The 14,145-nt window shown below is 45.4% G+C and overlaps 1 protein-coding gene across 1 annotated transcript; it reads left to right on the top strand.

The window, feature by feature from the left end:
- The first annotated feature begins 520 nt into the window (after positions 1-520).
- Positions 521-12,576, top strand: LOC120317184 (semaphorin-7A-like). Its single transcript, XM_039363544.1, has 14 exons — positions 521-935; positions 4,447-4,586; positions 4,933-4,986; positions 5,513-5,608; positions 5,741-5,846; positions 6,025-6,123; positions 6,689-6,828; positions 7,531-7,703; positions 8,046-8,154; positions 8,467-8,668; positions 9,370-9,485; positions 9,955-10,124; positions 10,348-10,403; positions 10,972-12,576. The coding sequence occupies exons 1-14, from the start codon at positions 848-850 to the stop codon at positions 11,301-11,303; spliced, it is 1,881 nt and encodes a 626-aa protein (XP_039219478.1). The 5' UTR covers positions 521-847; the 3' UTR covers positions 11,304-12,576.
- The last annotated feature ends 1,569 nt before the right edge of the window (positions 12,577-14,145 follow it).

Raw genomic sequence — 14,145 nt, forward strand, 5'->3', positions numbered from 1 at the left:
GCAATATTTCAAATATTTCAATATTTCAAATCCCAAAATAATAATAATAATCTTTCTTCAATTTTCCTGCTCTTAGCCATTGTCAGGTCTTGTTAATATCTGCTTTCCCAGCTATTTTTTTAATGTATTGGCCATGTAGTGCTTTGTCTTCCCATGCCTCTATTCTGTTCTTCATTTGGTCTTTCTTGTAGGCCAGTTTGGTGGTAGTAGTAGTAGTAATAATAATAATAATAATAATAATAATAATAATACGATATCTGTAATACCATCAAACATCCACATCTGCCTATCCCAGGTCCTGGGTAAGGACTCGATAGTAGACAAAATGCCAAATCCAGTCTGAACATCTGGCTGACTATGTGATGATCAATAATAATAATAATAATATCCAACTTTTCCAAAGCTGCCCTCTCTGCTTGTGATTCCCCCCGCAGGGGCTGTGGGCTAATGACACCCCCCTGCGCCCCTTTTTAAAATTTCTTCTGCAAGGATTTTTTCGGTCCCTCTTCTCCATCGCCATCCTTTCCCCTGCTGCCTGCAAAATCTTTTCCAGCAACAACAGCAGCATCACTGGGGCGGTTTTCCACAGCTCTCCGCTTCCCCTCCGGCCGCTTGAGGGAGCCGGTTCTTGGCGGATCCTCCTTTCTTTTTTTTAATTTCTTTCTCTCTTTTTTTAAATTTAATTGGACTATAAATTAGAAAACAGAGAAGGGAGGGAAGCGCAAAGCGGGCACTGGCTGCAGGCAGGATAAGGTCCTCCTGCCTTTTAAGACGTTTGCTGCAGCCTTTCTGAAATCCCTCTTGTTGCAGAATATCAGCCAATCTCTCCCCCCCCCAACCCAATAAAATGGGGTGCTTTCCCCATTTCTGCCTTCTTGCACTCTTTTACCTGGGAGCCTCTCAAATTATTCCCCGGCTGAGGCTGATTCCAAAAGGTGAGCTTTATTTTCTATTATGATTATTATTTTGAAGCCCTGCTCTTTTTATGACTGCAATCCCCAGAGGTGAGCTGATCTTTCCTGTAATTATAGCTTTTCCCTATAATTTTTATCACTGTGATTCCTAAAGCTGTGCTTTATTTTACTATTATTATTATTATTATTACCATCATCATCATCATCATCATCATCATCATTTTGATGCCAAAGGATGTTTTTCTATAATTTTTATCACTGTAATTCCCATTTATTTTGATGCCAAAAAGGGGAGTTTTTTTTTTCTTTTTATTAATTCCAAAGGAGAGCTTTTTTTCCTATTATTACGATTATATTGATTCCAAAAGGGGATAATAAATCTATAATTTCTAGGGTGAGGATTGCAAAAAGTAAGCTTTTTTTCTCCTGTTATTATGATTCCCATTGCCAAAATGAGTTTTTTCCTTCTGATTTCCAAAGGTAAGCTTTTTTTCCCTGTTTTCCTGTTGTTGTTGTTGTTATTATTATTATTATTCAAAAAGCTGAGCTTTCTTCTCCATTATTATTATTTTTGTTTGGATTCCAATCGGTGACCTGTTTTATTATGCAGGTGGCTTGCCCAGTCAGCCAGACCTGGGATCTGCAAATGTTTTATTTTATTATTGCTCTGCACCTGTTTTCAGATTGCTGAGGGTGCGTACATTGAAAATCTAAATGACAAGCTTTTGAAACCTATTGGATTAAGGCAGGATCCTGAATTAAAGCAGGAAAGAAAGAGAGCAAGAAAAAAACACAAGCAACCCAGTCACCCGGATCCTGTTGCAAAATGAAGGGTTCCCCCCCCCTAACCTCTGCATAAAATCCTCTCTTCCTCTTGCAAAATGCTCAGCAAGCCTCAAAAAGCCATTTAAAATTCTGGTTCCTTTCCTTAGCAAGGGATGGTGCATTTGATTGGCTGAGTCATGAATGTTTTAGAAAAGAGACGAATGGCCACTTATTCTGTATTCTTGAAACTTCATGGATCTAATTGGAAAATTAGGGTCCCCCGACATTCAGCCACGAAAGCTCCTTGGCTTACTTTGGGACTGGCCTACCTCGCAGGACGGTTGTGGCTAGGGGAGGGAACCCTGTGTGGGGGACTGGAGCTGCTGGACCAAATGCTGCCCTTTCTTTCAACAAAAACGAACTTTGAAACCCACCGTTCTCTTGCCAAGAGGGAACTGGAAGTGGAGGAGTCTAGAAAGGCATTGATAGCATTTAGAGAGATTCTTGAGGACTAGAGGCAGGATGTGGTTTGCAAAGAAGCGCCAACGAGGCTTCCAAGAAGCTATTAAGATAGGAAAAGAGGTTCTGTAAGTTTAAAAACAAAACAAAAAACATTGTCTAAGGAGAGGGATATTCACGTTGTGTTCCTTCGAACACGTAGACCGTAGATAGCATTTTAAAGAACTTACAGGAACATTTTTTATTATCTTATTAGCTCAATTGAAGGGGGGGGGAATTCAAAAATTGGGTGCAGCTTCTTTAAGAGAGGTTTTCTGCAGGAGAGTTTAAACTGCTGGCTCTCCTCCGTTAATTGCTGAGCATAAACATTTTGGCTCTGGCTGATCTTTTTTGATGCACAGCGTGGCAAGGCGCCCGAGCCCTCAAAATTGAGCTCCAGAGACACTTTGGGCGAACTGCAGAATGGCTGCTAAATGGCCAAAATCTTCCTGTTTTAAAGCCGTACGTGAGTGTGTGTGTGTGTGTGTGTGTGTGTTCTCCAGCCTAAGCTGATTGGCAAATTCAAATAAAAGTTGGCCGGGAGTCCCTAAAGGGGTGAGCAAGTGACCCCAAAAGCAGGGGAGGAGAAGAAAGGTATTAAATGGCCCGATTGCTTTCTCTGGAGTTCTGGGCACTATGGGTTCAGATACACTGCACCTGTCCATGAAGGTTTAACATCCCGATTCGTTTTTTAGGAATAATTTTCAAGGCCAGTTCGAGCAAAATGGTTCGGAGTGGTTTACAAAAGCTGCTTCTTGCTCTTGTCTGACTCCCGACAATTGAATTAACAGCAACAACAGGAGGAAAGAGACCAAAATGTTAGCATTTTCCTTCTGATATTCAATTCCTCGACCATCGGATCAGATCGGACCACAACCCAGCTAGTCTCGCCCTTCCCCGTAGGGATCCACTGGATCCTTCTGAGAAGCCCACAAAGGGTAAAGTCCTCCCTACCCAGGTCTACGATTGACAGATAGACTGCCTCTCAAACTGGAAGCTCTATTTAGTCAGTGAAAACCCCGACAAGCCCCAAACTGGGCCAATATCCTCCTGTGAAAAGGACTCGGGGGGGGGGGGGGAGAAATATATATATTTTTAACAGGAGGGCCAAGAGTCTAAGGTCCTGGATCCACTTGTAATCCGTGCACGGTATGTGGAACATGGTGTCCGTGGAACATGGGCAATCAGCAAAGCGCCTTTTATTTGTCGCCAGTTTTGGAGAGCAAATCAGTCAATCAATTCTTGCCCTTTGCAACGATTCCGAAACTCTCCCTTGCAAAATGAGGAGGGGGAAGCTCTTTTCCACTCAGGAGCAGGATTCAGCTCTAAGGGAGGGGGGGCATCTGGTCTTGGGGGGGAAAGAACCAATTCATTTTGTCTTCCACCCCACCCCACCCCCCTCTCCAATGCAAGGACTGCGGAATGCCACAGATTGGCCCTTTTGCAAAGCAGCCCAGCAATGTTTTGCAAGAAAGGAGAAAAGATTTTTGCTCCTGCTGGTCAAACCCATTTGGGCCCCCTCTGCAATGCAGATAAAACCCAGATACAGAGCAAGGGGGAGGCAGAGAGAGTTGGAAAGGGGGGGGTTGAAGAAAAACACAGACGGTGCTCTGGATTCATTGCTGGGGGGGGGCTGGTTTTTCCCTCCCTGTGACTCATCCTTGCAGGCCTTCTCCTCTCTCCTCCCCCTCCCCTGCGCTGAGGACAGACGAGGGTATTAATGCAAAGGGCACGAACAGCAACAAGGAGTGGTGCCTTGTTGTGGCTGAGCGTTGCTGCTGTTGTTGTTGCAATTTCTCAGGGCCCAACCGGGCAGCGTCTCAGCGAGCGCATCTCTTTGCATAATGGATTCAGATTGCAGGTTCTGGATGTTCTCCTTCCCACCGAACCAGGATAAATAGGTCATCGGCATCCAGGCCAGCCAAAATAAAACAGTTGCAGACCCTGACGTGACGGGGAACGTCCTGGTTTCGGCAAGGCATGGAAAGTTGTGTTGAAAGAAAAATCTTCATCAGGGTCCGGTCCAAGCCCAGCATAAACAAAATGGAGACTGCTTTAGAAAGAAGATTGTAGTTTATTGTAGAGCAGAGCCAGACAGAAGCATGGCTCTGGGCAAGCTGACCACAGGGAGCTGGGAGTGGTGGGTTTTTATACCTTCTTGGGCTTTTGAGGTTGTTTCCTGTTCCTTTGGCGTGAACAGATTCCAAATCAGCAAGGTCGTTTTTAATAAGAGTGTTGATTTTAGTCTTTTTTTTTTTTCCTTTTCCAGATGTCACGACGCGAACTTTCAATCAGAAGGAACAGCTGTTGGCCATGTTCCACGAGGCTGGGTCCTCCCAGCTGATTGTCGGAGGGCGAGGGACAGTCTGGGTTCTGACCTTTGAGGGTCCTGACATCACACCCACCGAGGTAAACCATCCCATCCCCTTCCAAACCCTCTAGAGACAGTCCTCGATTGACAACTGTTTGTTTAACAATGGACCCAAGTTATGAGGCTATTGGGAAAAAAAGTGACTGGAGAGCAATGCACCACTTTTGTGGTCATGTGGTCACAATTCAGGTGCTTGGCAACTGGTTCACATTTACGATGGTTGTGGGGTCTTGCGATCACGTGATTAGGCTTTGCAACCTCCCCAGCTGGTCAAGCCAATGGGGGAGGGGGGGAAGGGGAAGCTGGATTGGCTGAATGAGCCGGTGATTTGTGTAATGACCGTGATAAAAAAAAATTCATAATGTGTCTTTCCATGGATTCCAGGTGTCAGTGCGTGTTGAAGAGAAGGCCGAGAGGGATTGTAAGAGAGCAGAGAAGGTGAGATGGTTTGAAAGCGGGGGGGGGGATAGTTTGGCCTGATCTTAGCATGTTCCAAAAGCAAGAATCAACTGCCTGGGCCCCCTTAAACTGGGAACTTGGCAGGACTTTATCTCCCCCAGTTACTTCCCACCACTTCCAGGCACAGAGCACCCCAGAGGTCTTCTAGCAGGGCTAGCGAGGGTTGGTTTGGATTGGCTGGGCTGGGTTGGGTTGAGCTTGGGTTGGGTTGGGTTGAGAGGAGTTAGATTGAGTTTGGTTGGGATTGGGTTGGGTTGGGTGGGTTCTGTTGGGTTGAGTTGAGTTGAGTTGGGCTGGGTTGAGTTGAGTTGGGTTGTGTTGGGTTGAGTTGGGTTGAGGTGGGGTGGGTTGTGTTAGATTGAATTGAGTTGAGTTGTGTTGGATTGTGTTGTGTTGAGTTGGTTGTGTTGGGTTGAGTTGTGTTGAGTTGGGTTGGGTTGGGTTGAGTTGGGTTGGATTGGGTTCAGTTGGATGGGGTTTATTTTTCCTGTTCTGTCATTCGTAGGGCAACTGTGATAATTTCATCCAGATGATCGAAAGAATAGAGAATAAAACTCTGGTCTGTGGAACAAATGCAGGTTCTCCCAAATGCTGGATTCTGGTAAGGGGCTTGGCATCCAATACAGAAGGAGCTTTGGGAAACAGGAGGACCCATAGTAATCAGTAGGATATTATTCTCCGTTTTGAACAGCTTTTATGGGCAGGCTGGCCTCTGGTTCTCTTTTTCTTTCAGGTCAACACAACACTGCAGAGAAGCAGCCAGGGACAAATTTTCACCATGGTAGGAGAAAATGTCATCTCAGCCTCACCGTCACAAAAAGCCGTCACCATCGCCATCGGTAAGGGCTCTGGAAGATGCCAAAATTTTAATATCTTTCCAGATCTCAAGATATTTATTTTTTCCTCCTGATAGCTAGGAAGTTAGACGAAAGAAATCAAATCAGCATCGCTCATGAAGATTTCAACATTTCTGTAGAAAAGAATAGATTTCAGCTCTGTCTTTTCTCCACATTTCAGAAGACAGCCTTTACTCAGCCTTATCTGGGAATAAAAGTTCCTTCCAGAGGAGTTACGGACGGAAGAAAGGGATCAAGACGAGGGACAGTTGGATCAGCAGTAAGAGATGGTCCTTGTTACTTTTTGCCACTTTCCTGAAAATGGAACACAGCCAGTCCTCAACATTTAGTGACCATTCAAAGTTACGACACTGAAAAAAGGGACTAGTGACTGTTTTTCACACTAATGACGGTTGCAGCGTCCCTGTGGTCAGGGGATTGAAATCCAGATGCTTGGCAACTGACTCACAGTTATGACAGTTGCGGTATCCCAAGGTCATGTGGTCAGCTTTGGTGTGACCTTCTGACAAGGAAAAGAAGCCAGATTGATTTAACAATTGTTTTACTAAATGAATCGCAGGGATCCACTGAACAAATGTAGCAAGCAAGACGGTAAAATGGGGGCAAAACCCCCTTGACCAATGTTTCACTAAGCAGCAGAAATTTTGGGCTCACTTAGGGACCTGAATAAAAGCTGGAAACTCTTGAAAAAGACAGCAAGAAGCTTCCATAGCAAAGCTTGCAGGCTGTCAGCGGATCACAGCAACTGATCTCTGGGTGGCGATCGTTTAGGGCTGCTTCTTTTTTTTCTTTCTTTTTTTCTCACCCTGAATTTTCTGTTCCAGATGCTGAATTTGCAGGAGCAGCCCTCCTCCAGCACAAAGACCGAAGGAAAGACGAAATTTTTTTCTTCTACAATGAGGTCAACCGGTCAGCTGGCCTGGATGAGGAGCTGTACAAAGTTTGGGTCGGCCGCGTGTGCAAGGTTGGAAAAATGAGGTGTTTCCTTTCTATCTAGGAGGCGGGGGGGGGGAAGCGTAAGGGCTTGGTAAAGCAACATGTAGAATAAAATTATGATGGATAGATTAATCAATCGATCAAATCTCTGCATCGCCTATCTTACCTTAATGACTCTGGGCATTTTCAAAAATCAAAACCGAATCGAAACTTTTAAAAACTTCTTAAACCGTTGTCCTGCTTGACTTTTAAACTCCGTTTTTTTTTATTCTGTTTATTCATTTGTTGAATGTATAGATTGCCCAGAGTCTCTCGATAGTCAGACGGGCAGCACCTACGCTGAATTAATTAATAAAACCATATTGAAAGCAGAGTTTTAAAAGTTAAGAAGTACAAAGATTTAAGGGTTTAAAAAATGGCGGAGGAAGCACCCTCAAGACACCCTATGCCCCCTCCTCCAGGATTGCATGGCACTCTTAGACCCACCCTCCATGCCAGCTGGCAGTGCTGGTCTTGGTGCTTTTCTGGAAGGCCAGGAAAGAGGTGGGAGGGGGTCCCATCTCACCTGTAGGGTGACAGAGCAGAGCATCTAAGGAAAAACCAATCTGAGCTTCTAAGGTTGAATTTGTTTCCAGATTGTGGGGAGGAACGTTGTCTTTATGGAATGGAAAGAAACGAAAATGTCAAGAAATTAGATTCAAGGTGTGTCTTTATCTCTTGGGGGCTCCAGATGGATCAAGGAGAGAAGCCAGCCTCCGGTGACTTCTGGAGCACCTTCCTCAAAGCGAGGCTGGTGTGTGGGCGCCCCCACGAACCCCTGAGTTTCCACCGCCTGGAGGACGCCTTTGTTTTCAGACGGGAGGGCCAGGCCGAGACGTTGTACGGGGTCTTCTCCAGCCCATGGTGAGTGATGAGATACACCTGACAGTTCAACGAGAAGTTGCATCTGGAATCTTGCTGTTCTGGATGCACCATATCAAGCAGGTCTTCTGAACTTGGGATGGTGTTTATGCTGGAATTCACTTGGGGGAAGGCGAATAGGAGATCTAATCCTGACCCTTAGAAGGGAAGACTTTAAATTGAATGAAAAGAAAGAATTTCAGCGTAGCCTTTAAATCCGTTCCCTGTGGGAGCAACTTGGTCACCTGGGTGCTGTCCATGGTCTTGAAATGCCCAGACTGATACAGATAGTCTTCAGGTTATGACTTCGCCACCTGATAGTTTGAATTTTTTATTTCTACCAAGGGGCACCTCTGCGGTTTGTTCATACTCCATGAATCGAATCCGCTCCTATTTTGAAAATTCCAACTTCAAGGATGCTCCAGGCGCCGTTCCTCATCCCAGACCTGGCACGGTAAAGTTCATTGGAGACTCTGATTTGAGTGATTTAGTTGTTGTTTTCAAAGAGGATTCTAGGTGTCTAATTGCCACTTAATTTTGTTGTTTTCTGCCATTGCTATATTCAACGATAATGTAAAATATTTGGGACTTGCAAGTTTGCAAGTTAAGATTGGGAGGGTGTTCTAAAATGCCCTTTGAAATTAATTGGCTGGGAAAATAACTGAAGGAAATGACTTTTCTGCATTATCAGACAGAATTTGGGTTAAAATTTGAAGTGTTCTTCTCTACCCTAGTTTCTCATGCCTCTTTTCTTCCTCAACCTCAGTGTGTTCCACCGGATTCCAGCTCTTCCTTGGCCAAAATGCTGGCCTTCATTAAGGACCACCCAGAGTTAGAAGCCGTTGTTTATCCAGATGAGGAACAACCGCTGTATGTCCTTCAGATGAACGATACGTACACTCAGGTGGTGATGGATAAAGTACGGGATGCCAACAATGTCCCCCGTGATGTCCTCTTTCTTGGAACTTGTGAGTGTGCTGTGCATGGAAGTTGGAAGGGACCTTGGAGGTCTTCTAGTCCAACCCCTGCTCAGGCAGGAAACCCTATACTATTTCAGGCAAATGACTGTCCGATCTCTTTTTTAAAACTTCCAGTGTTAGAGCACCCACGGCTTCTGGAGGCAGGTCATTCCACTGGTTAATTGTTCTAACTGTCAGGAAATTTCTCCTTAGTTCTAGGTTGCTTCTCTCCTTGATTAGTTTCCATCTGTTGCTTCTTGTCCTGCTTTCAGGTGCTTTGGAGAATAGCTTGATTCCCTCTTTTTTGGGGCAGCCCCTGAGATATTGGAACACTGCTATCATGTCATCCCTAATCTTTCTCTTCATTAAACTAGATATGCCCAATTCCAGCAACTGTTCTTCATATGTTTTAGCTTCCAGTCCAATCTTCGTCGTTCTTCTCTGCACTCTTTTTAGAGTCTTCAACTCCAGCCAGGGATAGGAATGGGGCTAGACTTTGAAGGAATCTATTGAGGTTCTGGATTCATTAGTGCATCTGCTCTTGAATTAAGTCTGCTCCTTCCCTATCCTTAGATGCAAGCCATCCTCACCCCATGGATGGATGGACCCAAGGCTTTTCTAGCAAGACATCCTGCATCTACATTATTGCTTAGGCAACAACCATTGTGGTCTCCCTCCACCTAACCAGAGTTCTGTTTTTTGTGTGACAGCCAAAGGGAAGATCCACAAAGTCCTCCAAAGCAAAGAACAGATGGTGATCATCGCTGAGTTAAGCCCCTTCAAGATTGAAGCACCTGTCACCCAGATGATCCTGGATGCCACCACGGTAAGACGAAGAATAGACCTGTTGGTAGTCTGCAACATTTGGGGGCAAATACTAAAAATTCAGCAGGCACCATGGTAGGTAATATCTACCAACTTACTTGGTTGTGTGGCCAACGAAGGAGAGAGTTGGTATTTGACTTCTACCTCCTGAAATAAGGTGAAGTTACATAGCTAGGAACGTCAGGGGATCCATGGAGTTAACTGTACATTTCCCAGAGCTGATGGTGGTCCTAGATAGTGAGCAGAATAGAGACTTCCTTCCTAATATGTTTTTCACTCCCATGGCTGAGGAATCATCTTGGTTATCTTCATCCCTTGCTGAAGGAAATCTATCCACCACAGAGAAGTCCAGCCATGGACATATGAAGGGAACTCATATCTCATTTCTCAGCACTAGAGAAGATTTCCACAGCCTTCTTCACGGAGTTCCTTTCTTCCCCGCAAACTAGAACCCATTTTGTCTCTGGTAGGGCCATCTCTACGTGAGCACTGAGTTTGAAGTCACACGTCTACCCTTGCAAGACTGCAGCCAGTATAATGGAAATTGTTGGAAGTGCATCTTGGCCCAGGACCCTTACTGTGGGTGGGATGCAGCTGGAAAGAGTTGTTCTGCCATCTCCCAGGAAAACCACACCAACAGGTCGGTCAAAAGCCAAGAGGAACAAAACTGAGGCCTCGGTGGGGGGGGGGAGAATGCTGTGTGCATGAGCTTCTGACACACAAAGCAGTCTTGTGTGCCTTAAGAATTTAGTTAACATTGAGTATGGGATCATTGACTAGAGAGAAACCTGGGACTGAACTAGAGGGTGCTTTGGCTTGATGCAGTAAAGTTCTTGAGATGTTCCCACCTTGTCCTTCAACAGGTTGATTCAGAACCTGGATTCGTCCAGCACCACTCAGGCATGCAAAGCTGCTGAAGGTAACTCTGTTCCCTTGTAGGAACATGAAGTGTTGGTGGAAAGGTGGATGTGACCTTACAAAGAGGGTCTCCCTGGCTTGTCATGATCAATCCCACATGAGCCATGGATGCAACCAAAGGGAGGACCTCTAAAACAGGCCTTAGGAGGTTGGGTAGGTCTAGAAGAATAGCACCCTGTAAATACAATGTCCAACTCTCTGAAGGGGGTCTGGAGCGCACTGTCCACATGGCAATGCTGACCTCAAAGGGTAGGAAATGGAGAAGAAGTTGGCTTGATTAAATTTGTGTTTTATATCCCTTTACCTGACCCAGAAGGTACTCAAACCTTCCTAAGCCACAGATGGTTGATGGCTCTTCTGTTCTGCATCCTTGCCCTTAAGATCTCCGGCAGTGCAATGGAGAAGGGCTGAGCTGGGTCTTGTTCTGTCCCACAGCCCATCCTTGCAAGCGTTTCAACTTTGACTACTCTCACCAGGGAGTGGAAAAACCACTTCTTTTCATTGCCTTCAGTGTCTCTCTCTTTCTCTCTGCCTTACTCTTTCTCTCTCCCCAAATGCCGGACCTGTAGAAAAATTAGCCCCAGACGCCATCAAGAAAGTCAGCGTGGACCGTACGGCTTACATCTACCTGCCCTGCCCGCTAAGGTCCCACCATGCCAGCTACAGTTGGGTCAAGGACAAGAAAGTTTACCCCTGTTCCATGGAGGACCAATCTTGCACACTTCGCTTTGGCCAGGACACGCCGATCGACGAAGGTGTCTTCAAATGCACAGCTAGAGAAAAAGGCTACAAGGAGGAAATTATGGCTTTTGAGGTCGCTCTTAGTCGTGACGTAATCCTGGAGCTCTCTCTGACACTTTCAGGAGCCACCTTCCTCGCCATAATGATCCTCTTGCTATAGACCAGATCCGTAGCTAGGAGGGGATCCCATCACACTGCCAAAAAAAAAAAAAATCTTTTTTCCATCGCTGTCCTTTTTTCCAAAAGAACTGACTTTGGAGACATCAAGCCGCATACCGAGGACTCCAAATTCCAGGAGAGAGACGTAGGTCTCCGTCTGGACGCTTCGCACATGCGTTTTTCCTCCCTCCGGGTCACCAGGCTGTCCAACCGTACATACGAGGTTGGTTTGTTTGGCCATTTCCAGAAGTGCTCAAGGTCTGATGGTGGTAGGAGAGCCTTAAGAGCCAGGAAAATAAAGATGTGTGGTTTTTTTTCTGGGGAAAGAAAGCAACGGATGAGTTTATTCTGATCTGGAAGTGAAATTTAAGGAAGTCCCTCTAAATATAATGAGGTTCTCATTTGGCTTCCTGGTGACCCTTGCTGAGCTGGTTTCCCCTCCAGCTTTGAAGGGCAAAATATTTTCCAGGTTTTGCAAGAAATATATTCCGGGCATGACATCTTATCCTGTCTTTTTAACTCTTCTTGTTGCATGTGTGCTACGCAACTGCAATTTTTTTTTATTGCCACAAACATCCAAGCTGGTTACGCCTCTCAGTTCAGCCTTGAAGGAGCTGAGCTCTCAGCTTCATGAGCGTCGGGGGAGAAAAATGTAGAAAAATAGCATTAACATCATTGGCTTTTTTTTTTAATTGTGGCAAGGGAAATAATTGGCTTAATCTCATTCTGCGTTAACATCCCTCCAATAACAGAAGGTCACCTTAAAAGACTTGGAGATGCATCAGTGGCAAGAAAGGAAACGATAGAATGATATTGAATTGTATCTCGCAGCTAGTTGGACGATGCTCAGAATCCTTTAACAATAGCAAATGTTCGTTTTAAGCTGTGCTACGGTTACACCGGTTTTATTCCAGTTAGAAGCCGAAGCATCGCACCCTGGAAGCGTATTTTCACCAAGCTACGCTGCACTCTAAATGTGATTGCATAGTGACAACTACTGCTAAAGTGCTTTGCGTCTGCATTTTCAATTTTTCCACCGTGGACTTTCCATGGATCAAACTCAGGGGGGGGGAGGCTTTTAAACTCAGATGGGTTATAGTTTCTATTTTCTCAAAGGGTTTGGCTGTGTACATGATTAAACAGCAGCTTGCAAATATCAGCCTCTGTTAAAAACTAGCATAACTTGCAGTCCTTGTTTTAAATCTTATTTATGGATTGCGCTCCATGTTTGTAATCTTATGTGTCATTCTGAATACACGCAATTACATTCTCTACGCCTTCTCGTCTTTCTCGTCTCTTCTTCTCTTTTGGCAGCCGTCTTTTAGACCCCGAGGAGGATCCATTAGGCTTGTTTCATTTAAAATGACTTGCAGAGGTTTATAAACACCCAGATGTCTTCAACAATAAATTGTCTTTTTCCCCGCGGCCGATTATGAGTCTGCAGTCTCCAGAACCCTTTGGAAATTGCCAATTGAGCAATTCCAATGAAAATCGGGCTTTAAATGTTTTGCCCTGGGTATTGAAATTCAAAGGAAGTAGAAACTACCCATCAAAATATAGTCGTGTATATCCTCTGTGTTACCAGTGGATGGGAGAAGGCGTTTGTACCTTAAAAGATTGTTTCAGAGATTGATTGCACATAGATAATTGAAAACCTATGCTGATAATTTTGGTTGAATTTTTATAAGACCCGCACAATGGAATGGAAGATTTAATGAAGCCGGATGACTTGGGCTGGTATTATGATAAATAAAATCAAAGAGATTGGGTTCAAACTTTTCCGCAAGCAAGGAAAGGAATCCTTCTTTGGAACATTTGTTTTAGGATTCCCTTACCCATCATCCACTTCAGTTACCAACTTTTCAGATCGATAAATGGAGGGGTGGGTGTGGCCACAATTTCCCTCCAAACTCAACATTTAGGCTTTGTATGATTGGCCTGCCTGCAAATCCAGCCAGGGACATTCATAAAGGCTTAATGCAAGGCAAGAATCCCAAATATGATGATTTATTCTGCAAACTGTGGTTAGTGCTCCTCTCAACCCATGCACACAGGATTATTTGGGTTTTTTTTAATATAGCAAGGGTGGTCAAGCTGCCAACTGAGCTGATCCAAGGAGCAGATATTTTGGCCCCCCCAAAATGGAAATTTGTTGATTAAATGGTCAATTTAGGATAAAGGATTAGTTTTTGTGTGTAAACTCTTAAAACTTGCATATCAATTAAAAGCATCCCTTCTCAACTGTCAATCAAGGGTTTGCTAAGGGCATTATGGGTAATAAATGAAGTCTTGGGAGCGCAGGGCATTCTGGGATACTTTAATCTCGTACAGACCACGTGCCTCTCGCGACGGGAGGGAGCGACAATTAAATCTCCCTCTCCCGCCCACGCTCATTGCTGATTGGTTCCCCCCTTGCCCCTTCTTTCGCCGATTGGCTAATTAGGACCAACGCCGGCCTCCTCGCCCCGACGTTCCATTTTCGTCGTTCCGCTGCTTCCCGATTGGTTGGCCCCTTCCGTTCCGCGTTTCCCCCCCTCCCGTCGGCAGGTAGCTCTCTCCGCCGATTGGCTCGAAAGCGCGCGCGTGGCGAGAGGGCGGGGCGGGAGGTTATAAATAGCGGGTCCCGCAGAGCGCGGGGACGGCGAGCGGAGGCGGTTGGGCAGGTGGGGGCTGGCGCCGTGGGCGGGGCGTAGAGCGGCGAGGACCGCAGGGGGAACTTGGATGGAGCCCGGGATGCGCGCTTGCAAGAAAGCATTTTGGGGATAAGAGAACCCTGCAAGCCGGATTTGAATTATTAGCACGCGAATAAGAGGGGAGGGGGTGGAGAGGTAACAGGTGAATTA

Source organism: Crotalus tigris, unplaced genomic scaffold, assembly GCF_016545835.1.
Source record: "Crotalus tigris isolate CLP2741 ecotype Arizona unplaced genomic scaffold, ASM1654583v1 scf7180000019553.37968852642:3898890, whole genome shotgun sequence".
Lineage (NCBI taxonomy): Eukaryota > Metazoa > Chordata > Lepidosauria > Squamata > Viperidae > Crotalus > Crotalus tigris.

Excerpts from the sequence above, each read along its gene's own strand:
- LOC120317184 (XM_039363544.1), top strand. The coding sequence starts at position 848 with ATGGGGTGCTTTCCCCATTTCTGCCTTCTTGCACTCTTTTACCTGGGA. Across the intron at positions 8,669-9,369 it reads TGTCCTCTTTCTTGGAACTT|CCAAAGGGAAGATCCACAAA; the intron begins GTGAGTGTGCTG and ends TTTGTGTGACAG. Across the intron at positions 10,125-10,347 it reads CAGGAAAACCACACCAACAG|GTTGATTCAGAACCTGGATT; the intron begins GTCGGTCAAAAG and ends GTCCTTCAACAG.